The sequence below is a fragment of the Limulus polyphemus genome, unplaced genomic scaffold, assembly GCF_000517525.1.
Source record: "Limulus polyphemus unplaced genomic scaffold, Limulus_polyphemus-2.1.2 Scaffold2708, whole genome shotgun sequence".
NCBI classification, from domain to species: Eukaryota; Metazoa; Arthropoda; class Merostomata; order Xiphosura; family Limulidae; genus Limulus; species Limulus polyphemus.
In genome coordinates this window covers 31,569-56,984 of record NW_013668318.1, presented here as the reverse complement: position 1 = coordinate 56,984, position 25,416 = coordinate 31,569, and the positions used below count along the sequence as shown (strand labels likewise).

General features: G+C 34.7%; 1 protein-coding gene across 1 annotated transcript in view; it reads right to left on the bottom strand.

Moving 5' to 3' along the window:
• Positions 1 to 1,477: 1,477 nt before the first annotated feature.
• The window catches only part of LOC106467693 (probable serine/threonine-protein kinase HSL1), a gene marked incomplete at its 5' end in the record, with an annotated part of 36,207 nt that continues 12,268 nt past the window's right edge, over positions 1,478 to 25,416 (bottom strand). The window contains 3 exons of the mRNA XM_022395894.1: positions 1,478 to 9,303; positions 20,853 to 20,985; positions 23,162 to 23,281. Of these exons, the coding sequence (XP_022251602.1) occupies positions 3,359 to 9,303; positions 20,853 to 20,985; positions 23,162 to 23,281 (6,198 nt within the window). The remainder of the gene's footprint in view (positions 9,304 to 20,852; positions 20,986 to 23,161; positions 23,282 to 25,416) is intronic.

The following is a 25,416-nucleotide window of genomic DNA, read 5'->3' as shown; positions in this document are numbered from 1 at the left end:
GCTTGGAATTTCAAACAATAGCTTTCAACTCTTCAGTTAGTCTGTTCACTGGTCCAAGAATCAGTTGTAACGATTGGAATTTCAAACAATAGCTTTCAACTCTTCAGTTAGTCTGTTCACTGGTCCAAGAATCAGTTGTAACGCTTGGAATTTCAAACAATAGCTTTCAACTCTTCAGTTAGTCTGTTCACTAGTCCAAGAATTAACATGTGTCGGAAACAAGGCTACCTTGTGCACATTCCTTCCTTACTGACCTAGCAGTGAAATGAAACGTGTTTGTTGCAAGTCTAGTTTTGTAGGCAGAAGCTTACTTTTCACATTTCTTAACAATTATTTAGTTCTTGGTCTTGTAGAGCTGGGTTACTTTTGGTGTCTTAACTTTGACGTAGTAAAGATCAGACTCACTATAAATTGATCATTTAGTGGCTACCACACCAGAGAAAGGTAGCTGCAGTGTTTATGATATAACACACACACACAACGTCTTCTGTATGTTACCAAAGCTTTTCAATACTGAATAAATGACTTACACCTGTATGATAGTTCCTGTATCGTCAACAGTATGTTACCTTTCAGTGTCCAATGATTATTATCCAATATGCATGTAATAAAGACATAGTTCTCCTTTACTAGCTTCGTTTGAAGACTACGTAGATATACATTTGTTCTGAAGCTAGGTTTGTTGCTCAAGTGTTTTAGTTTTGAGACCTAGCAGAAGATAAAATAATTAACTTTTTGATCTCTTAGTTTGTGAACAGACATGTCTTTTGTTTTGCTTTTTCTGAGTCAAAATTAAAATTGAATAACTGTTAATACTAAAAGAGTAAATATTTGTATCCAAGTTATTTGCAGTAAATACCAAAACTCTTAGTTTATGTTGAAGCCAGGGTATCATATTATAATTTTCTTTACTAACATATGTTTTATATTCTATACTTAAACACCTAGTCTTTACCCTTAACTTTTTGCAGTCTGCCGTTAAGACACCTAGGTTTACATAATATACTACACTACCTAAAGCGTCTTTGATCGAATTTGTCAAAAACTTTAAAAGTTTAGTTTTGTTGTATAATAATATAATCACATGAGAAAAAGATGTTATTATAGAATTTGGAAGACAATATGTTTTGTTTCTCCTGATTATTATATTTATACAAGCACTTAGATTATTCAGTTTCTATTAAACAATGCTGTACTATTGATTCTGTATTGTCAATTTTAATATTTGACTTATATGACTGACAGGCGGAAGATTTGTTTGTCTGTTTGAAATTAAGCACAAAGCTACACAATGGGCTATCTGTGCTCTGCCCACTACGGGTATCGAAACCAGGATTCTAGCGTTGTAAGTCCGCAGACATACCACTGTGCCATTGGGGGGCAGGCGGAAGAATATCATATCTAAGGAAAAAAAAAACCCAAAACTATCAACACTCAGGAGACAAAAACTTTACAAAAATATTTTGCTGTAAAATAATGGAACACAACTAAAGGTTTCGAAAACTTTATAATGCATAAGTTTATTTGTCTAGAAGGTTAATAAATATCTAAAGGAAATAATAATAAAAAAATTTGATAAAAAAGAGTTGACAGCATTCGGAGTAAAATTTGGTATACACAAAATAACGGTTTTCTTTATCATTGCTCTATTTGGTTTTCATTTGTTGGTTATTGTTTGACAGGCATTATAGACTAACATTTATCTAAATTAAAATAATAGTTTTGAACTTACGATTTGTTTATCTAAAAAGGTTTTTAAACAGCTTAGCAGTCATTCTTTTCAATGCTATTCCCTCGTTGAGTTATTTTGTGATTAACGACACTAAGTTACAAATGTTGTTAAGTACCTCGGTGCTCTTTACATTCATACACAGGAGAAAAATGGTCGTATCTTGAGTTTCACGTTTATGAAATGCCATTTTCAAGACACAATAATGATTACAAACAGGTTTTTTTTTATTTCTTGATTTGTACAGAGCTGACTGTGTGCTAGACGTATTGCTTCCAGGTTCATGACTAACTAACGTTGCTTGATCACAAAAGATATCTTCAAAATCTTTCACTTCTTTTAGCAATGAAAGTCTAGAAATCGCTAATTAGGTTCTACTTATTTATATTTCATCGTAATCAAAATACCTGGAGCAATTAAAATGGTCCCCCGATGGGACAGCTGTAAATTTACGGACTTACAACGCTGAAATCCAGGGTTTGATTCCTCGCGGTAGACACAATAGATAGCTTAATGTGTCTATAAAAACAAAATGAAAAACAAGAAAAGTTATTTTGATAACTACAACTCAGGTTACTGTGTAGGTTAGTATCACGAGAAAAAGATGGCCTAGTCCGTAACAATCCATTTGTCGCTAAGGAAAACTCATACTTCCTGTTTCCAAGATATGTGATATTCTAAGCTTATACAGTGAATATCACATATTTTTTTTCATATTTTCCTTTCTTCTCGCTGCTAAAGATGGTGCTTTATCCTGATTTTCAGAAGAAAATGCACCGGTATTCGCATGCATTTATACAGTTCTTGCTCATTGGCGAGAATAACTTTTTTATGAGTTCGTTTTCACAAGTTTGTGGAGATTGAATCCTCTTTGTAGTCTTCTAAATGAACTGATGGCCTTGTTTATTCTCTGTTGTTTTCTTGACCTATCTTAACATTTTTTCTTAAAGATCCTCTTTTAGTCTATTGTTTCCAAATACAGTCTAAATGAAGCGTATCATCGGCGTAGACTAGACTACACATGCTTCCTGACTGGCCAGTCTTCTTGAGAAAGGTTAATATCTCGAAAGCTAGAAAGACATTTTTTGCCTTGATAATTGTCATTGAACCTAGGATAAAAGCTCTTTGGAAGTATTCTTTCACTAAAAGACTTTTCGTTTCTCATAGTTTTTGCTCTCTTTCTCAGCTTGTTGTACTTCATGATATTCACCTGCAAAAGTATCACAAACATTGTCTTTTTTTATACAGTTATGGAAGACACAGACTTATTCTTCTTACTTATTTCATCACGAGGAAATTGATGAAATCATCTTGCTCTCTCTTCACTGAGCAGGAATAAACCCACTGAGACACTAACACTAGAGCTGGAAACATCTGATCTCATTGTTTACTTTCTGTCAAACCAACGTTTTCTAAAGATGGAGTATCTTTTATAGTGCATATTTCAACGTATGCTAAATACTGTAGTGTCTAAGTTTTCTTTTGTGATTTTCTTGTAATTCAGAGGATCTATAAATTTGTGTAAGTTTATTTTGATTGAAAGAGCATAATGTTTTGTTTCATATTTTTCTTGAAACTAATAGTACCTGGCACTTTTTGTGTGGTTTTCTTTCAAGTAATATTGTCACATTATTTCTGAGTGAATGTGTGAGATCCACTGAGCACTCTTTGTGAGATGGCATGATGATATCCACTTTGTAGCTGCCAAATTTTACCGAGTGGTTCTTGATTCCTATTACATTTTGGTGTAAGTATTTGAGCATTTAAATTTTGCTTCCTTAAAGGAAAGTTCATGAGAAAGACTGGCCTTCCTTGATTCCTGACCAGCAAATGTTTTTTCGTATGATGTTCTTCCTCGTCTGATACAGTATCTTTATTTACATTTATACTAAGTGGACTTGTATGATGAATATGCTGTTGGTTTTCAGGAACTAAGTGTTTGTTAGGATCTAAGGAGTTTTTCTGGTAAGATCCTGAAGCAATATTGGAACTTTCCCAAATGAGTGGTTCAGAATTGAAATCTGGCGTGTAATTTGAATAATCATAAACAGGCTGGCCTTTATTAAATCTGTTCTTACTCACACGGTATTCCTGGGGTTCACTTTCTTTTGAAACATTTGGTGTTGAAATTTGAAATGTTGTTGGTACCTCATTTTTGTTTTGAGAGTTGCTGCTCTTTTCTGCTTTCTGTTGAACATCACATACCAGAGTATTATTAGTGTCCTCACTGTAACACTTAATGTTTTTGTCCTCTCCTCTACTAATATTATTATCTTCTTGATCCAAAGCTGTTCTAGAAAGCCATTCTTCGACTATACGTCGTCGATATTCTGGCATTTTTAGAGAATAAAATGGTTGAAAGTTATTTGTCTGTAATGACTGGGTGGTGTTACTGTCAACTGGTGTGTGTGCATACTCACTACTTGAAGATCTTGAATCCAGCTGGTTGATTTTATGTATAACAGATCCATACACTGATGCATTTTTAATAATAACATCATCTTGATTTCTACTTGCTCCTTCTTTAACTTCATCTGGAATATTAACTGTTTCCCTTGAAGGTCTCCAGCAGTCCTGAAAATTATTCTCAGTCACATTCTTAACAATACTGTTATTATTTCGATTTGCTGAATTATCTTTATGGGAGTTTTCTTTTGCTGATTGATCTTCTCGATGTAATGTCCACAAACCAGGACCATGATTAAAAGGTCCTGGTTTAGTAATGCTATTTATGTCAATGGGTGCTTGATTACATCTATCCTTAAAGAGAGTTTCTTCTTGGCTAACAGAACGTGCTACACAAGTGACCTCAGTATTCTTTTGCTGACATTTTGCTGATACATTAGTATAGTGTTGCTGATTGAGTGGAGGGAGACAAATTTCGGAATGATGTTTGAAAGACTCCAAATGATTGGCTGAATCTTTGTTTGTTGCTTGTAGGAACTGCCATAAACCTTGTGATCCAAACATTACAGCACTAGTATCTTCAAAGTGAATATCCATGTAGTTTTCATTGTCTGACGATTCTTTGTCTTTAGACTGACCATCCAAATGTTTCACATAAAGCCATTCCTTTGCTTCGAGATTATGGTCTTTACTCGTATGTTTATACTGATCTTTTTTTTTCTTCCAAATTAATTCACTTTTTCCAGAAGTCTTTGCTAAAGCACTTTTACAGTTACCAAGTTCTTCTCCAAAAACATCATTAGAACTAAAGGAATTTTGACTGTCCAAATTTCGCATATCAATTGAAACATCTTTGAGTTTGACATGTCCAATATTTTCCAAATTATCATTACTATTGCTTATTTGTTTTTTACTCTTAGTGTCTTCTTCCATTTTATTCCAGGTTCTTCCTGCAGCTGGTAATTCAAATATCTTACCTGCTTCTGTAACACAAGAGTCATCGTTGTTGAAGGTAAACTTTCGAAAGCTTCGAGTTATAGATGATGGTCTTTCATATTCTTTATTGACATTTCCATTATCAGTAAATAGGACAACGGGTTTTAATAGATCTTCAGAAGCACCCTTTGGAGATAAATTTTCATAGTCCGCGTGAGTGGTTTCTTTCCTTACGTTTATACTTGACGCACTGCTAGAAGACAGACTAATATAATTCCTAGGAATCACCAGTTTTGTGTTGTTTAAGTATTTAGAAGTTTCAATAAATGGCGTGTGAACATTTTCTGTTAATGAATGTTTACTTGTAACACAATTTGAATTTGTATGGTATGTCTTATGCAACAACCGAGGTGTTACAGGAGTTGAATGAGACACTGGTTTTAATACAACTCGTGTTTTACTTTTAGAAGTCATTTCTGGCTCTTCTTGGTAAACTTCAGGAGTACTGTAGGTACGTGAAGAAATTATGTATTCAGGTGATACCTGTTGTTTGCTGATTCCAATTACGTCATCTTCATTTTTGCACTCAGATATTACTTTCATGCCTGTCACATCTTTTTCCAAAAGTTTGTTTTTCAGTGTTTCTTCTACAACGTTCTGTTTTCTCTGATTAAGACCACGCAGTGAAAGACCTTCACATAAAGCACAGATCAGCTGTTCTTTAACCGCGGTTTCCAGACTTTTAAATGATGCTTGTTGCTCATCGGTTTGTACGTTTTCAACGGGATAACCTTCAGAAGACATAGATGATCTAATATCTTCCCCGTGATGAAGAATATTGTTTTCACGTATTTGAGTGTTCTTTGGACATGTTTTTGTTTTTACAAATGTATTATACTCATCTCTATTAGATGTATCTTCATCCTGTATTAGTTTAGATATCTCTGCTTCAGGGTTGTTTTCTGTTTTTTCTACAATGTCTGGTATTATTAAATAGTTAGGATTAATTATTTGAATAACGTGATTGTCCATACTCTTTTGACTAACGGTTGAATCATCTGAATCGACTTCATTCTGTGCCATTTTTTCAATTATACCTTCTTTATTTATGTGGGTAATTTTATCTTCTAATATATTTTTCTGAAACTCCAGTTCGGCAATATTTTTTTCTCTTGCTTTATTTGTGCTTTTGTTAGAGGATTTATCACAATATTTTACTATGAAATCGCCTACTTCATATAAACCATCAAAAATCTGTACTTTACGTTCCAAGTTTTCGTTCGACTTATTCGAACCCCCGGGAAAACTTTGTATATTTTTCAATTGTCCATATGAGTTACTCGATTTTTTAAAAATCATTTCTCCATTATCCAACTCTTCGTTTACTTTAAATTCATCACAAAGTTTATCTTTTTTATTTTCCAGCACTTCGTTCGAGTGAATTAAGTTTTGAACAGTATTTTCTGTATTTTTCAATTCTTCCTTTGACTGGTTTTGAAAGTCATTATCAGTATATTTTTTAGGGTTCTTTATAGTCTGTTTATCTTCATTGATAACCTGGACCTCATTGGATGAGCCCTTATTCGCTGTTGAAAGCTGATATTTTTTTTTACTTTCATCATTCATTGTATTGAACAGCACTTGACAAAAAATCTTAGATCTAGTATCTCTGCGAGAAGCAGTTTTAGGAGAAGGAGACGTAGTTTTTAGATCTTTACAAGAATGTGAGGATTCATTGGACCTAGGTCCTCTAACAGTTCTTTCAGAAGATGGTGAAGGACCTTTTTTGGTTTTGACAGGTGAAGATTGTGATAAATTTGAAGATATGGAGGATTTAACTCGCGATGGAGACCTATATGAAGAAGAGTCCTTTATCACACCAGCAATACTTGCTGTAATTGGTGAAGGAGTGGGTTTCTTAGTGATACTATTAGAAGGAGCAGTTTTTGAATTATTTGTTTTTTTTAAATTATGTGTTGAATTCATTCTTTTAACTGGGGAAGTCACTTTTTTCTCAAAGACCTTCTTTACATCAGAAATATTCCTAAGAGGTGATGGTGTTTTCACTTCTGTTCCTTTTGGTGAATAACTTGATTTTGACGATTCAAAGTGAGTAGGAATTACAATTTTACTTGGTCCTCGAACACTGGGAAGCACAGTTTGTTTTTTTATTACAACTGTTTGATTCTTGATTGAAGGTCTTTGAGTGAAGCCTTCAACATTCTGAACAGCTGGTATTTTACTTAAATTTTTATTTTTAGTTTCTTCTTGTTTAATTGGTTTTTGAAGAGAATAATCGATGTTGTTGTTGAATTTTATAAACAATTGTTTTGTATGACTATCTATGTCAGATGAATTGTTTTCATTTGACAATTTTTGCTTATATGGTGTATTTGTATGGGCTACATTATTGTTACAGTGTCTGTTTGCATGCTTTGTGTCCTGGTCACAATACGTACTCTCATTTTTCGTATTTTTTTCAAGTGATACGTCACATTGAGCAATTATCTGATCTTGTACTTTTTCTTGTATTGCAGTGCTACTGTGATCAGATAGTCTACATTCATTCTGTACGATGTGCTCAAATGTCTTGCTACTTAGTGATGTTTTGTTGTTTTGCAAAACTATCCTATGCTCCATTGAAGTTTTTAGTTTTGACTTAATGGATGATTTTTCCTTCTTGAAAGTACCTTTAAGGGATGACTTATCTAGTTCTAACTTGCCCTTTGAAGGAAAACTGTCCTGTTTTGCAAAAGGTTTAGTTGAAGTAGGTTTGATGTGTGAACCTTTATGTTTGGGTGATTTCTTACGTAGAATGTATTCATGTGCCATTTTACAGAAAGTTGGACTGTTTCTAGGCTTTATAGACAAAGAGGAACTTTTAGTAGGGCTTGTAGAAGTTGTGACATGATTGTTGGTACTTTGTGTGGATGTGGTAGATAAATTAGACAATCTTCTTGAAACTCTAGGGCATTGAAGTGAATCTTCTTTAATCATTATTGTGGGAAAGTTATTTTTTGATGAAGTCCCACCCTCTGAATCATGTTGTTGTTTACCAGTACTAGTTGAAGAACTATCATCAGATGATGAAAAATCCACATTTGAGACTTCTTCACTTACCAGGTTGTTATTAAGCCGAGTTTTGTCTACTGTAACTGTGGAAACGTCATTTTCCTGATCAGAAAAGTTATTAGATCTCTCTAACTCTGAGGTATTTTCTGAAAGTAATTTTTTACCTTGAATATTTGTGTGTTCCAAAGACTTTGCGTGTTTTTCAGATCGATTTTCCTTGTTGGAAAGGTCAAGCTTAACTTTACTTTCCATTATACATTTGTAAATATCTTGTTGTTGTAGTGCCATCATAGGTATTTTTGATAAATTGTCCTTATTAGAGTTCGTATTTACTCTGCAATCGTTATTCAATGAGGTGGAAACTAAAGCTTCATCTATCTGTTTAGTTGTGATTTCCTCTTCAAAAGTTTCATAAAGATTTGGTATATTCTGGCAAGATTCTTTACGAACTGATTCCCCCTTTTCAATCTTGAATTCTTTGTCAAGTATTCCTTGATTTAACTTTTCAGTTTCTGATACTCTATTTTCAGTTGTAACTTTTGTTGACACCAATTCCTGCGAAGTGCAAGTGAAAGATGGGTTGTTTTCCATGTTGATAGTTTTCAGTAACTTTTGAGGTTCATTGGTGTCAAAAACAACTATCGAGATGTTATGTAAACTGTTATTATATGATTCTTCTGACCTTCGTTTCGATCCTACAGTTTCAATGACAGAAGCTTCATCAGTATTATTTAAAATTTGAGATAATTTCAGATTTTCCTCGGCATTTTTAGAGATATTCTCAGCTGCTTCTGTAGTAACAAAGGCAAAACTGTCAGTTGTGGTCTCACCATCTTCTCCTTCAAACAACTCTTCTGGGTTACCATCTTCTGAAACAGAAGTGTCACTAGAAGGAGAATAATCGCATAATCTTTCCGTTGCTGACTGCACATGAATCACAGGAAAGTCTTCTTTCTTGAGTGAATTAATTGAAGAAGAAGAAGGTACCAGAGCAAGAAGAATGTCAAGTCGCACGGGCATCAAGTTGGACAGATCTTCTGCAATCTGAAGGAGGGAATGGTCATACCCAAGGTTTACCCATGAATCTGTGCAGATGTCTACGATGGTTGCTCGTTTAGCAGGACTGACTGTTAGGAGATGTCGAATTAACCCAGTTGCTTCTGTGATAAAAAAATCAAATATATATGAATGTATGCAGGATATTGTCAAGTAGCAAATAACACATCATCCGACAAATATTATGTAAATTTTCTGAAGAAGTGATAACTAAGACAAGTGGGATTTTAACCCCCACCACTGCTTACTTTAAATAACTAAGATATCAGAATCGAATATTGCAAACCTTAGTCTTTATTTTATCGGTCTATTAAGACAATGTGGCATTACATCGTTAATTAAAGTTAAGTTAAGTACAATCTCAATATATCTCTCTACAACAAACAGTAATATTTTATTTTCATTGTACATTCAGAAGAAACTCACCACAAATAGAATGTCTATTTAATTCCAGATTTAAGTTTGTATATGTCAAAGTCTCTCTGATTCTTAAAACATAATCATTTTCAGCAGTTCTAATAATTCTAAACTGCTTGAGAATTACTGGATTATCGCCACAAACTAACGCTTCAGAACCTGCTTAAACCCATCATCAGAATAAGGAACTATTTTTGTGTTTAAAGACCGAATAGGTAAACTAAACCGCTCGAACGATATCTACATGTATAAATTGTCCGATTGTTCTACAGTATTTATACTTCAAGAAGACTGGTGGATAGAATCAAGGAACACAGTTTACTAAGGTATGTGGAAGTGTCGAATATTCTAATGCATGTGTTAGTTTGTAGCGCACTACGTGATTCCTACCCCTTAATATATGATGTTTTCAAAATTTCTGTGCATGCTGTATGTTTTTACTAATGTAGGAAACTTGGTAAACAGTGCTACTTGATTCTTTCCACCAGTCTTCTTGAAGTAGCTCCTACAGATACTCTAGAATACTCAGAGCATTTATACGTGTAGATAACGTTCGAGCGTTTAGTTTACCTATTCTGTCTCTAAACACCAAATTGTCTTTAAATATTCTGGCAATTACTACGTCATGATCAGAACTTAATTATTGGAAATTATTAAGGAACCCAAAATTGTCTTTCAAGGTATACTTGTTATATAAAAATTCCTTTAAATCATTGCTCAAAAATTTTGCTAATTTATAATTATAATATACGATCATGTTTCAACGGACAAAGGTTTGTTCACGTAGTTGCGGCATTCACGTCAATGCCCCGCTTATAAGTCACATCGAATCACATGTTATATTTATCACAGAAACACCACAACGATTTATATACGAGGCTACAGAATCATTAGAAAGGGTAGAAAACTAGAGCATGCAACAACAACTAATTATTTGTTTAAAAAATGGCAGTACTCAAATTCCAAGCATTGAAACCTCATTGGTATAGCTTGAGAATCCTTATGTGATAGTAAACCTAACAAGTGGCGAATAGGAATTGTGGCTGCTTGTTAGAAAAGATACCAAGCAAGTGGTAAATAATGTCCTGAATTCGAAATTTGGTCTCAATTTTCCTACTTCATGAAATCTATAAATATAGTTCCTGTTTTCTATATAGATTTTCTTCTATTTTTTAACTTTCTTATTTTTAAGTGAAGTGCCAAATTGCAACTTGAAGAAATACATAAAACAATTTCATGCATGGCAGTTTTAGTTTTATTGCAGTGAATGTATCAGATCATTATATTAAACTTATCTTCTTGGTAACAAAAATATTTTTATATTCATTCTCATATTGTGGTATGCAGGCACACCACTTGCTTTCCACCCCTTTAGTTAATATGTGAATTTTTCAAAATATCTGGGCATTATTGTACGTTTTACTGATATAGAAAGTTGGTCAAAGGAGCCACTACATTCCTCTCACCCTAATTACTCATGGAATTAGGCCAGGAAACTATAATGTTACATTTGCTTTCTTGTGAGAAATATTGCTGTAACATAGAACATATTGTATGAAAAACAGTGATCTTTTTCACTGGCTAGTTAGGTAATTTTGTAGTGGGAATGAGTGTTAGTCACGTTGATAGTACTTACACTCTGAGAAAGTGAAAAGAATGGGCATCATTGTTTTCTTGTACATAATGTCATGTTTGCTTAGTCTACAAGAAGATGATTTGATTTAAAGGCATTTATTTGCTTTGAACAGTTGGAGATCTCCTCAGTAAAGTTGTCGTAAAATATACTAGTTTTTAAACTTTAATTGTGTTTGTTGGAAATTATATTTCACTTAGATTAAACCTGTGTTGTGTGTCTCTCTTTGCTTCAAACACAGTCTAAGTTAAGAGAACTGAGAGTGTACTTTGCAAAACATTTTCTGTAAAAACCCAATATTCTGCAGTTCCTACCTGATTATTTTTAGGAAGTTGATTAACCTGAGAATACCACAGAGTAAGTAGAAATGAGAAGATTTGGTAACATGACTACAGGATTTGTTTCTGAGGAGTGCCTATTTTTCTGTTGATAGGTATACACCTATGTGGTCATCCACCCTGAGTTGAAGCTTCAAAGGCGAAGAAACTGCATTTTTCACGAGTTAAGGAACTTATAACCAAGCAGAAGAGTTAGACATTAAAGAACACTGGCTTTCAGAAAGTTATAAGATCTAGAAGAAGTCATATTTTTTGTGAAAATCTGACTATCATTGTCTGATGTGGGTGAGATTTAATTAAGAAGTATTCACAATAACCTTGGGCAACAGCTGACTAGTTTAGTTTAAACCTGGCTCTGGTTAACGCCACCTGTGATGGGCATAGATAGACTGGAATTCCCATTGGTGGACAATGTCCACCAGCCAGAACTGTTTTTGCTATGAACTTGTGATGATAGTAACATGTTTTTGAGCTTTTATTGTCGTGAGGTATATTAAAAGGACAACCACGGGTCAAGGAAAAGGCCGAAGTTGTGATGACGAGTTACCTCCAGTAACTCACACTTCTGTAACCTGGGGAAGAGATCTAACACTTATATGAGTGTTGAGGTCCCTGTACAAGACCACTCTACTGCACCCTAACCTTTAAAATATCTCTGTTTAGTGTTGGCCATGAGAAGTATATATTCAAATCACAGGTAGTTTTGATATAGTTTAAATAAGTATCATCCCAAATTGTTTATAGGCTTGATAAAATATGATCTAGACCACTTCCTGAAGCATTTCAGGGAGGTTACTGCCTTCAATGGATGGACTTGGGAATAGGCAATGCAACGCCTGACCTTGTTATTGAACAGTCTAATGCTATTGAGCACTTGAGCAAAGCTAAACCAAGGGACTAGGATACAGTTGTAACTAAGTTATAAAACTATTTGACTTAGCAGTCCATCATGTCACATTCAAAGTTCAAAAGAGGAGTATTCAGAGAACTAAGCCACTTTCATAGATGATCTGTGTCAATTATATGCAAAATCATACTCTGCGATGGCATTGGCAGATTGTGAGGATAACCTGACTGATAAGTTAATAGGAGATTCCACTGTAAGATATTAAAGCACCACTTCGGTGTGAGATATCGTCTAATCTTAATGGAGACAGTTTCAATGGTGGTAAAGTTCAAAATTGTGATTTCATATAGGTTGCAAGAAAGGAAAAGTAGCTGCTGTCATTGTCATTCGGACAGACTGCTCTCTTCAAGTGAATAATGACTGTCTCGTATTGAGCTCAAGATTTGCCGAGGGCAAACAAGCAGTCAACACATCCTAGTACTATGACACAAACCCCCTGCTTCCCAGTGAATAGGCAGGACTTCCTTAGTCTTTTTGTTTTGTAGTTATGCACAAAGCTACACAATGGGATATCTGTGCTCTGTCCACCACGGGTATCGAAACCCGGTTTCTAGCGTTGTAAGTCCACAGATATACTGCTGTGCCACTGGGGGCTCCTTAGTTTGCCTATAATGTTTATGTTACCCTGGATGTTGATGAAGCCTTCACTCATTGATGGAAGACAGAAATAATGCATTTGTACTACCTATGGGAAGAATAGCTACATAATAAACTCCCTTTAAATTGTCATTTGGTAAAATAGGTGAAATTACCAGTATCATCCAATTGAACATTAGATGCAAGAGAGTCAGCAGCAAGCTGTAACTACTACTATTTTTACTTCAGGAAACTAATGAAGCCTGAGTCAGGACTGGCCCATAATTAGGTGGAATGCAGCAAACACAGCCAGGCAACCTACAACAAAAGTTTTGGTGGTCAGCTTAGGGCTGGATGGTCCTTGTGAAGATAAAAAAGCGAGAGATGATAGAGTTCCTAGTTGATACAGGAGCTGCCAAGACACTGATTTATCTCACCATATATCAGGCAATAAGAGTGAAGTCACCACTTTGGCCAGTCAACACTGACTTCATTCTGGAAAATGGTGACAGACCTTACATTGCTGGACAAGCAATTCTCCAAATGCATCTAAGTAAAGACAGCCACAGAACAAAGGTAAGCATCTCTGACCTTTGTATTCTAGGGATGGATATATTGTGGAAGCATTATCAGTCATTTTTCAGAGTGTAATAAATTGGCTGTGTTTGCATAAGAAAATCATGTTATGTCAGTTAGACCAGGTTCAAGAACAGGGGGCTGCATGGGTGTATGTAGTGGAGGGAGTCACAGTACCTCTGTGTACACAAGTGGTGTTGGTTACTATGGATGATGTCTAGTGCATTGGTACTATGTAACATAGTGATAGAGCCAACATACATAATACACTGTTTCCTGTCCAGAAAGCAGATAGTGTTGTCACAGACACTAATCTGTTTAAGGTGTGACAATGTCTTAGTGCTTTTCTGTAATTATGTGTAGTCAATTATCCAGGTTATCAATGGAATTGCAACTGGCACGGCAGGCAAAGGGGAAGGGATAACTGAAACTAGTATTACTTCCGTCATGGTTGACAACTCAGCAGTAACAGAAGTTCAGTGACCTGTTGGTTGTCTATGCCAATATATTTGTTGGACTAGATTGCAGACTGAGACAAACAGAAATAACTTGCCTTCACATAGACACATACAACACATTAAACAACTAGTGAACAGGCTTTCTTGGAACACTGGGAATGTAACTAGGATCAAAATTCAGTGGATGGTAAAGGACCAGATTATATAGCCTTCAGAGGATGTGTGGTCATTCCTAGTAGTAATTACCAAAAAAAAAGGAAATGACAACTTTCTTAATTTATATCTGACCCATGATTGCTGTGTACCATATCAATACCGTTTTACTCTCATGGGCAGATAGCTGTCTGGATACATTTGAAGAGGCTTACTGATTGAACACTTTAGATATGGCATCTGGATATTGACAAGTGAAGCTAGATGATGAAAGCGTAGTAAAAACCTCTTTCAACACTGGAGATGGTTTGCACAAGTTTTTTCATGTCATTTGGTGTGCTTAATGTGCCTGCTACTTTTAGACGCTAATGGAGATTACACTGAAGGGGCTGCAATGGGAAAGGAGGTTAATCAATGTTTTAGTGTTTGACCACAAATTTGAGGTTGCTGCTAAACATCTGAGAATGATACTTTAGGAGATGAGAATGGCAGGTTTAAAGTTGAAACCAGGGAGGTGTGCATTCATTTGCCTACTACAGATGAAAGTTCTTGGCTATATTGTGGAAAGAGAGAAAATCTCTACTGGCTCTGTAAAAATTACAACTGGAGCCAACATATGTCCAAATGAGAGGTTGGTAGTTTCTTTGGTTTTATGTCACATTACTGATGTGTTTTGAGAATATGCACCATTATCCGGTCTCATTAAAGCTGACGTACATTTTAGATGGACTGAGAAGTGTAATGAAGCATTCTTGTTTTTAAAGTTTGCTTTAGTAAAGGTTACAGTGCTAGCATTTTGGCAGAAAGACTTTGAGTTTTTCTTAGATAATGATAACTGTGATAATAGAATAGTGGCAGTGTTATCAATGTTGAAGGATGGAGTGGAACATGTAATTGCATATGCTGGTTATATGTTCAATACTCCTAAATGTTGATACTGTATGACAAAGAAAGAACAACTTGCAAGTAGGTCTGCATCAAACACTACTGATATGGTCTATATGATAGAAAGTTCACCTTCAGGTGAACCACACATCACTGAACTGGCTTATGAATTGTTTTTATGAACCACTGAGACGTGATTCTATACCTGTTGTGCAGCTAGTAGTATTTAGACATTTGAAGCAAGAAAATCTTCAAAGTTTACATGATGGAAGGATTGAAGCACATTAAAGTGTTACACATGCTTGTGCTAATATATATTGGTGGTTATAGTGGCCACATTCAAGCCAAGCAGTGGGATTAACCCTATATGATGTGCATTGCTCAGAGGAAATGCCAGCATAGGAAGGATAATCTCCAGGAGAAAACTGACGATTCTCCTTTAAAGAGAATAGAACAAGGTAATCAGTATATACTGTTTATTACTAATTACTACACTAAATGGGCTGACACTTATCCATTGGACAACATTTCTGTCCTTAACTAATGTTTTGACAGAATACTGGATAACCTGCCTGATTCAGCACTTGAAGTGATTCACACAGTTCAGAGACCTAATTTCATTAGTCAGTTATTCTCTGAGTAGTGCAAAGTGTTGTATGGGGTGAAGACACACACTTTGCCCTTTCATACCAGTTTGATGGTCTGACAAAGTGGGTAATACAAACTATCAACTGGATGTGTACCAAGCAATAAAATAAGGATTGACTACGTGTTCTCCAAACACAGTCATGTTTGGTTTGGAAATATTACCCCCTATAGAATGTACAATTCCTCACTAGAGCTACTGAGCAACGTTACAAAGCAAAATGTCAGCTGATATTCTTTGAAAGTATCCAATCCTCTTTAGCTGAGTAGAAAGAAAATTTCAGTGGAGCAAGCCACACAAAATTCACTGGACTCATCCACAGTACACTTGAAGTAAATATAACTCATCCATTTGCAGTGAGGGAGGGTGTTCTTTCTCAACATAGAATGTAAATCAGGTTGCCATGGCTTTAAGTGGAATAGTTTATTTTCACTGAACTTTCTTCTAGTTATTTTTCTGTGAAGCCAACTAAGATGAATGGATTGAGTTGCACATGGTGATACAATACTTTATTAGTTTGGCTACTGGTTTGGGTGGACATATGAAAAAAGTGAAAGTATTTTTACTGTGAACTATTGAGTTTAGCCTAAGTTGGTCTGAGTTTGTACTGACATATGCCATAGTAATAAGGTAAATACTAATTCTGGCAAAATGTATTTTAGCTGGAAAGTATACGTTTGGCTGAATTCTGCTGGTGATGATTAATTTTGCATGCTGAGAAAAAGAGTTATGCTGACATCTTTGAGCCAACTTATTATGGCACTCTAGGCTACAATGTTAATAACATGTGAGCCAAAGGTAGTCTATCTACACCTTCTGGTGTACGTGACAATGAGATATATGTATATGCTATTATATATGTATGAATAAATATCTGTGTGATGTTGCACACGTGTGTATGAAACATTACACAAAGTAATTAAAAAGTGTTGCATAACACAAACGAATCAATCACTGAGAACATAACTATTACACAAAATACGAATAAAAATAAAGGAATCGATCTACATGTTAAGACTTTGAGGTATGGAGTTAATTGTGATTATTGGCTTGTAAAGTATTATTTAAAATCACAATATACTGGATATTTTCAGTAATGCTTGTGAGAGGATATTACAGCTGTTACATTGATATGGTTTTCAGACAGTGGACTTTCATGGGGGTGAAAAAGCAATGGCTACATTATACTGGGAAGTAAACACAGTTCAATCTTGAGTTCTTGGATCAAACTGAAAAGTTCGTGAAATTAGCTGTAGGTAGTGAAGTTCACAAAGAGTACCTTATGTATCATACCAAAGGTAAATTTAGTGCAGCCAGTATTTTATTTGGTTATGATAAATTCAATCACGCAGAATGAAATATTTTCATAAGTACATAGTTTTATAGAATATTTTCTTAATATAATTTCAGTATAAATTGCAGCTACAATGCATTAAAGTATAGGCTGTGTGAATATAGTTAGATGCCAGAAGTAACAATCATGTGATATTGCTATGTAATTGACTTGAGCTATAGTAAACTTGTATCTAAGGCAGTCTGAAAGGTGGTGGTGCTAATAAATTTATATTATCAGAAGATTGAAGTTAGTGCTCATGCAATGGCTGGCCTAGTTTGGGTTTTTGTGTAGGAGAGTTTGGAGCTCTTCCCTATTGGACTCAGGGCTCTGTTTGAGAGAGTAGTGAAAATAATGTGGCTGACTTTCAAGGTAGTTGTGAACTATTGTCATGGCACTGGTAACACAGTAGTACCCAACCTGATGAAGCCGGGGGACTGAGGCGTCTGCAGGCAGAAGAAGATACATACCCTGAAGGCAATATACAGGTAGGTACACATAAACCTGAAGAAATATTACTTAACTATAGAAATAGTTTTAAACTATGTTTCTAAAGGAAATTTTGGGATGTAGATTGTTGTAACTAGGCCCTTACAATTTTATCCCACACTTTTAATAAAACAATGGACCAATCAGAGTTTGGTTGACTATATATATCTGTCATTACTTTTATATTTAAGTTGAAGCTCCTACCATTCTGGTTTTCTTTTTCTCAGATAGCCATTAGATGTGATTTTCAGTCTTGTTGCCAAACCCAAACTTATTCAAATGTATGTAGAAAGCTACCTGTTTGAAGACTTTGCACAAGTCTTCAATTACACTGTAGTCCATAAGATTTTAAAGGCTGACCTGACATTCGACCAGATAGAGTCAGAACCAATGGATGAAGCCAAGTTACTTTTTGACTCATAAGAAATGTGGGCTATGACTTAAGGCATGAACAGATTGGTCCTGATTTTTTCAAGGGAACTAACATCTCAGACTACGAGGGACCAGATTGTGACCACAGCACCAAGGAACAAAAGATTCGTATGGATTGTGCTACTAACCAGTGACCCTACCACAATATGGCCCAGCATATCACTTGAGGAGACCTAGTATAAAGCCTACATCGACCCTCGTCAAGTCAGTGCCAGCCAAACCCATAAGACTTCATAATTGTCCTATCGGTGGTTGTCAGGTAGATAAACGTTACTGATACCCAATATGCATCTACCTGTTCTGTAAACATCATATCTTAAAGAAATCTTCCCAGAACATAGATCATCACAGAGGTCTTTCAAGTGTTGGGAAAGTTAAACTACAGCAAAGACCACTCATCAGGTAATGATAACCCAATCATTTGCTGAGAGAGCTTCCATAATGTTGGATATCAGTTTGGAAACTGTCATACTCCTCCATCTACCAAGAAGTCCAGAACACAACCTGTTAAGCCAGGGAAGGTAGATCTGCCAAAAATGCCCCCAAACGTAATCAAAGAATCACGTACGCTTCAGCATTAATTTGGCATTGTAAAGAGGAAATAGCAGGAAGACCATCTCATGAAGTGTAAGGATCCTCCTTTGCAGTTGGAGGAAGAAGTACCTTTTTTCTAGCTGAATTTGGTGCAGTCTCAGAAGGATTTTGTGAAAGCTTGAGAGATTATAAGTTAGACAACCATGTTTCAATCAAGTTCGACTGCTGTGTTGATGAATCTGCTACCAGAGCTCCAGTAAAGGTAAGATGCTCTGGTTTCTCTTGCTGCGATATACGTGTATTTATTTATTATTTCTCTACCTTTTTATATTTAGATTAAGTATGAATTTCTTGTACATACATTTTACATTTTTTATCATTATTCATTGGTTTTCTTTTCGATTAGCTTTATTGCGTATATGCACGAACCCAATTATAGATATTTTGTAGGTGTTTTTGTATTGTATATTTTAGTTATTTAACTGGTGTGGTTTTCTTGTAGTATTTATAAAGGGTTTTTGCTTTTATTTAGTGCTTGTATATCTATGTATGATTTAATTTATGGTTTATGTAATTTCATAATTTTATGGTAGTACCTTTCAATGGGTTTATGTTGTTTTCAGTTTTAATATGTATTTATTTTGTACTTTTGAGTGTGTTTCAGTTTACCTTTCTTTTTATTGTTTCTTATATGTATTTTATAAAAACTTGTTATTGTATTTTGTAGTCTCTATTTGCTTTTTATGTAGTGGTTCTGCATATATTTTTGTGTAAATATTTTTATGCTATGCTTTTTACTTTTGAGCATGTTTTATTTTCATTTTTTATACTTTTGTGTAATGATAAAGAGTTAATTTAATTTTGATGATGTTATGCCACTGTATTATATATTAATAAGTTTGTATAATTTTCTGTTTTAATGTGTAATATTTTGTATTACTTAAAGTTGTATTTTTCCGTTATATTTCTTTGTATTATTGGACAAGTTTTTTGCAGGTAAAAGTAGATTACACAAAATGTCTTGACTGATACACAAGATATTTATTTTTTTAAGATTTAAAGTTATAGTTGGCCTGAAAAGAAAGAAGAGAGGAGAAGTGTGGTCTGCAAGTGTGTTTCGTAACACTTACTTAATATACGAATTTATTTACACATTATAAGCTTTCTTAACATAGCTAGTCGGTAAAGGAAGCCAATGAGATCCTCTTGTTCCAGCTAGTTATCGAACTAGGTCAGCCAATTAGTACGTCACGTGCACTTTCTCATGGGATAGAATGCTGTAGACAGTGATATTTTCCATTTATAAGTCAGGTAATACCCCAGGAATACAAGATCCTTGATTAAGAGTGAGAAAGACCGCCAATCACATGATTAGCGCCTCACTCGAGAAGATTGGGATTGTTGTTTCTTGCATATAATGTATCTATTTTTTCACTCTGGAACAATGATTTATTTTGAACACGGTGAGAACAACATAAAGCACCAGAAAATGCATTTTTGTTTACATTTTAGTTTTGGGTTGGAAATACAAAACAAGGTGAAATCAATATTCGACTGTGCATCTTGACAAATTGTTTTAGACCTTTTACTGTGAGTGGATATCAATTTCCAAGATCAAGTTTAAGCAGACCAAAAGCACAAAAAATCCATTGGAGCTTTATCATAGGAGTTGATAGGTAGGCGGTGGAATGAGATTGTTATGCTTCAATTTCGATGGCTATCTTTCTTGAAAACATCCAGGAGGCTGGAGGCTTGTTATATTGCTAATACATCTCAACTTCCTACCAGTGTCTTGTATGGTTAGAGGGTTCTGTTGTTTCAGATAAACATTGTATTATATGAGTTGTTTTTTCATTTTCTTGGAAAACACTGGTGATATCTTCTTTGTTATTTATCCTAATATGAACAGTTATATAAAACTGTGCTGTTATTATAGTATTGATTTATCGACATTTTCTATAATCAAATGAAGTAGTCAATGTCATAATTCACAAGAAAACCAAGAACGGAATAAAATCACACCGTCACTTTCTCTTTGTAGCATTAACTTCTGAAAATAGGTTTGACTGAAACTGCATTGGTACTGGACTAACAATTTTATGCTGTTAATGTGATAATATTTGATTGTTTTATTGATAAATATATTTGTCTTAAACTAACTATTCCATGAAAACAAACTGCTGGCTATTAATAATTATTATATAAATAATTGGATAACATAGTACTCATGGTTTACTGTGTTACAGAAGAGATTACTTTAGCTGAAAAGTACATACCAGATCTCTTTTTGGGTTCATGATAATCACCTTCACAAATCTGTCGAACAAGGTGTTTGAAATTACCACCATCAAAAGGCATAGCTCCGTATACTAATGTGTATAACAGAACACCCAGACTCCAACAGTCCACCTGAAAGATATGAGTTATTGTAATTTATTCTGGTCATCACTCTGAAAAAAACCATGTAAGATAATCAGGGCGTCATTATAAAGAAACGATATTACTCATTCTAGAAATCACATAAAAAATTGTAACTTATTCTGGTCGTCGTTCTTCATAAACACTATGGACACTATTCTGTAAACAAACACTATTATTCGTTCCAAACATCATTCTAAATGAATTTTGTTTGTAGTTTAAGCACAAAGCTACACAAAGAGCTATCTGTGCTGTGCCCACCACGGGCATCGAAACCCGTTTCTAGCGTTGTAAGTCTGTGCCACTTGGGGGCCATTCTAAATGAACTAAAATGGGTTTCTATTGGTCAAACACATTTTTACGGAAGATTGTAGAAAATTTTCCTTATACACGATTATACTGATGTTATCAAAGAACATTAAATCTATGACAATAGTTGAAGCTAACAACTAGCGTTTGGGAGTTCCGTAACTAAGGTAAGTTCTATTATTTTTTTAATGATACTTTCATTAACAGTAAATGTTAGAATGTTTACATATCTAGTTTCATTATGCTGATTTGTTTATCTATTATAACAACGTCTGAGAGAAATACTACAGAGACTGTTTTGCATTGTTATCTAAGTATAAATATTTAGTGTTTACCTAAATCTCCTAAGCTGGCCAAACCTTGAGAGCCGAAAATATCGCTAACAGCGAGGCTACATAACTGGTGAAACAGTGGTTTCTAGTCTTTTATTGGCAAGAAAGTAAGGAAATATATTTAATTACAATACTCATTACCAGATGATTTTTAGTTTGTATTTAAGTAAGTAGCTTGATCTATTTGGTAGTTAACATTAATGCATAAATTCAATATTTTATTCTGAAATTCACTGTAAACGCACTTTACAGAGGTTGAATATGTTATATTAAAACAAATTTGGAGCTTCATCACAGCGTTATATAGCCTATCTTGCCACCGATGGTCATATGCTATGAGATTGTCGTATTTCCATGCAGCGTTGTAAGGCTGTCATGTCCAAAGCACACCAATACTCTCTGCATGGTTTCTGTAATCTATTTAGTGTAAGGGAACAACGGCTTCCCAGCGATCACACAGAAATCTTGACCAGTATGTTTTCGTATGGAATGGCATCAATACCCATTTCATTTTCTAGCTGATTGAAGTAAACAATTTATGTACAAGTGACTTGTGTATGGGAACAACGGCTTCCCAGCGATCACACAAAAGTCTTGACCAGTATGTTTTCGTATGGAATGGCATCAATACCCATTTCATTTTCTAGCTGATTGAAGTAAACAATTTATGTACAAGTGACTTGTGTTGCTTGGGGCACGTGGACGGCTATTATCACTGACCTCTGTGTTTGTTACAAGACACCGTACCATGCCTGCAGGTCTGTTTCTGAATAGTCCTGATGCCACAAGGTGAGCCACATTCCTTTGTTTTCCAATGCAAAATACAAGTCTTAGAAATAATAAGTCCCAGAATTGAACACAAAAGCGATCGCACTACTTACAATGTTACTTACTTTTAACAATGTTAAAATATAGTTCTCATTCGTTCTGTTTTACCGCAGCTTTAGTCCGGTTGTGGGTGTCTCATGACTTGCCTATTTGTATGTTAAAAATCATTTTAATATAACATACTGCTCCCTTTGTACATCTGAAGAAATTGCATTTCTTCTCGGTGAACATCATAAACAAACTATGTAACATAACCATGATATTAATGTAAACATATTTTAAAACTACTTTCGCATGCAACTTTTAACAAACTCTGTGATTCAATCTGGAAATGATTTTAAACATAACTTATTCATTTTTAATATAAAAACAGTAATTAATATTGCACTATAATATTATACTGAAAACAAAACGTTTAACAGCCCTTTCTACAGTATATCGTGCAATGTGTATATGGGTACATCTCGCCTGGAGTCCGTGACAGGGAATTTTTAAATCATGGGTTTATTTTGAAGTAAATATCTGCTTTATGCCAACCGCAGGGAAAAAATCTCAAATTTAGAGTGTTATATGCCTTCTAGCTTATCTTTGATATACCGGTGGCTTTTATAACATAGAGCAAATACAAGTATAAACAAGGGTTTATTAAAAATTAGTTCAAACAATTTACAATAGAAATATAATAACTGCAAACTTACCTCTGGCCCATGGTACGGGGTTCCTTTGACAATTTCAGGAGATGCATAGAGTGGACTGCCACAGAAAGTGTTCAGTAAATATTGTTTACTGAAAATATTGGACAATCCAAAATCTCCAATCTAAAATCAAAAAGGTACAGTATAAAAATAATGCGTGTTAATATTGTGTTCCCAAAACATAGTTTTGTATGAACTATACCACAAGTGATTGTTGTAGCGATATATAAACATACAAGTTCTTTCAATAACACAAATGACGTGTGGTTTTCAGCTCAACCTTGTGTTTATTTAAGTTGTGTTAAAACCACATTTCTACAATTAATTACAGTTTGAATAATTCCGGTGTAGCAAGGTTGAAACTAATCACTCTTCATCGGAGGTAATTTTTAAAATATTGTTTTTATGCAGTGTTTGACTTATAATTTATATTATTAAATGCCTTGACGTACAACTTACCAATATTATTAACAGTTTATAGATTGTATAAAAACAACACAAAAATTGTGCATTAGCCAACATGCTTGTGTTTTGTTTTGTTAGTCCATTGCTAATGTGTTTTCTAACTATAACTTGTGTTATAGCCATTCAAAATAGCAGACTGTACTGTTGTTTTCTGTTTTAAAAGCAGCATTTTACAACATGAGAAACACAAAGAACATCATTTGGTAATGATTATTTCCTTTAGTTAATGTATGATTTTATATTTGTTTGTTTTAAGCACAATGCTACACAATAGGCTATGTGTAATATGCCCACCAAGGGTATCGAAACTCGAGATTTTCAGCATTATATGTCCAGAAATTTACCGCTGAGCCACTGTTCAAGATTTTAAGTTTTAGTAAAGGAAAATTAATTGTGACCGAGAAAAATAAACGTAACTATTAAAAATGTTAAAAGTTGGAATGAGATTAAGGCCTCATGGTTATAGTGCTCGATTCGCAACGTGCGGGTCGTGGATTCGAATCCCGTCACCGAACATGCTTACCCTTTCGACCATGGGAGCATTATAATCTCATCAATTTCACTTTTTTTGTTTGTAAAGAGTAGCCCAAAAGATAAGCGTGATGGTGTTGACTAGCTGTCTTCCCTTTAGTCTATTACTTCTAAGTTAGGGAGGGCTAACGCATTTAACTCTCGGGTAGCTTTGCGCGAAATTCAACAAACCAACGAACAAGCTATAAGATTATAAATCTATTTTAGGAAAAGAGATAATGAAATGTAATTATCAGATTTTTTATGATAGATAGTAGATTTATACCAATTCAAAATGTCCATTGAAAGAATGTAGTGTATTGTTTCAGTAAGAGCAAAAAATAAGTTGTACTTTTTGCACTGAGTAAGCTCTTACAGTTTAAGTATAATTATTCTTGGCAGAATACGAATGTCAAAAATGACTGAAACAAGCAAAGCCATTTTTGAACAGTAGTGTAAAAACAGACACACTTATCCGGTGTAAACTCTGTTTCTAAGCAAACATGTAATCTCTAACACATATAATTTTAATAAATCTGTAAGAACTTGGTTAAGAACAAAGTTAAGCCTTGTAAAATTTCAAAATATATAAATTAAAATAGAAAAAAATAATAAACTTTGACCCATAAATAATGTAACAAAAACATTCATCCACTAAATGTATATCCTTACTCAATTCTGAGCCAAAATAATGTATGTGTGTATGTTCAGTATATTCTCACATAATTTTGGAGTTAGCTAGACAAAACTTGGCAGGCGGACACAGGTTGGCCCGGGAGGATTGTCCTTATCTATATGGCGTAATCGCATTACCAATGGAGGCTAAAATGCCCCCGGAAGGTCAGCTAGGCATGATTAGGGTGTAGCAGTAGATATTCAGGGTAGATGAGTCCGAATCGGATATAGAATTTTGTATTCCTGGTCCACCTCGGGATCTCTGTATTCATACACTCTACACACAAGCTTGCGGAACCAAACTTGGCACACGTGCTCAGGTGTCACAGATGAGTGTTCTAATGTTGTGGTTTTTTCGGGAACGAATCCCCCTTGGGCTAGCTATAGAAGTTCATGTGAATAATGGAGGTGCTTCATCGTACGATGGGGTCTCTGTGAATCATGAAGGAGGGGTGGGGGCTTTGAACCTCGCAGTGGAGCGCGATTATTTTTTCTAGTAATTGCTAATAAATACTTTCCTACAGTGCGTCGTAGCTGTATCTTATCTGTGATAATAAATACTTTCCTACAGTGCGTCGTAGCTGTATCTTATCTGTGATAATAAATAC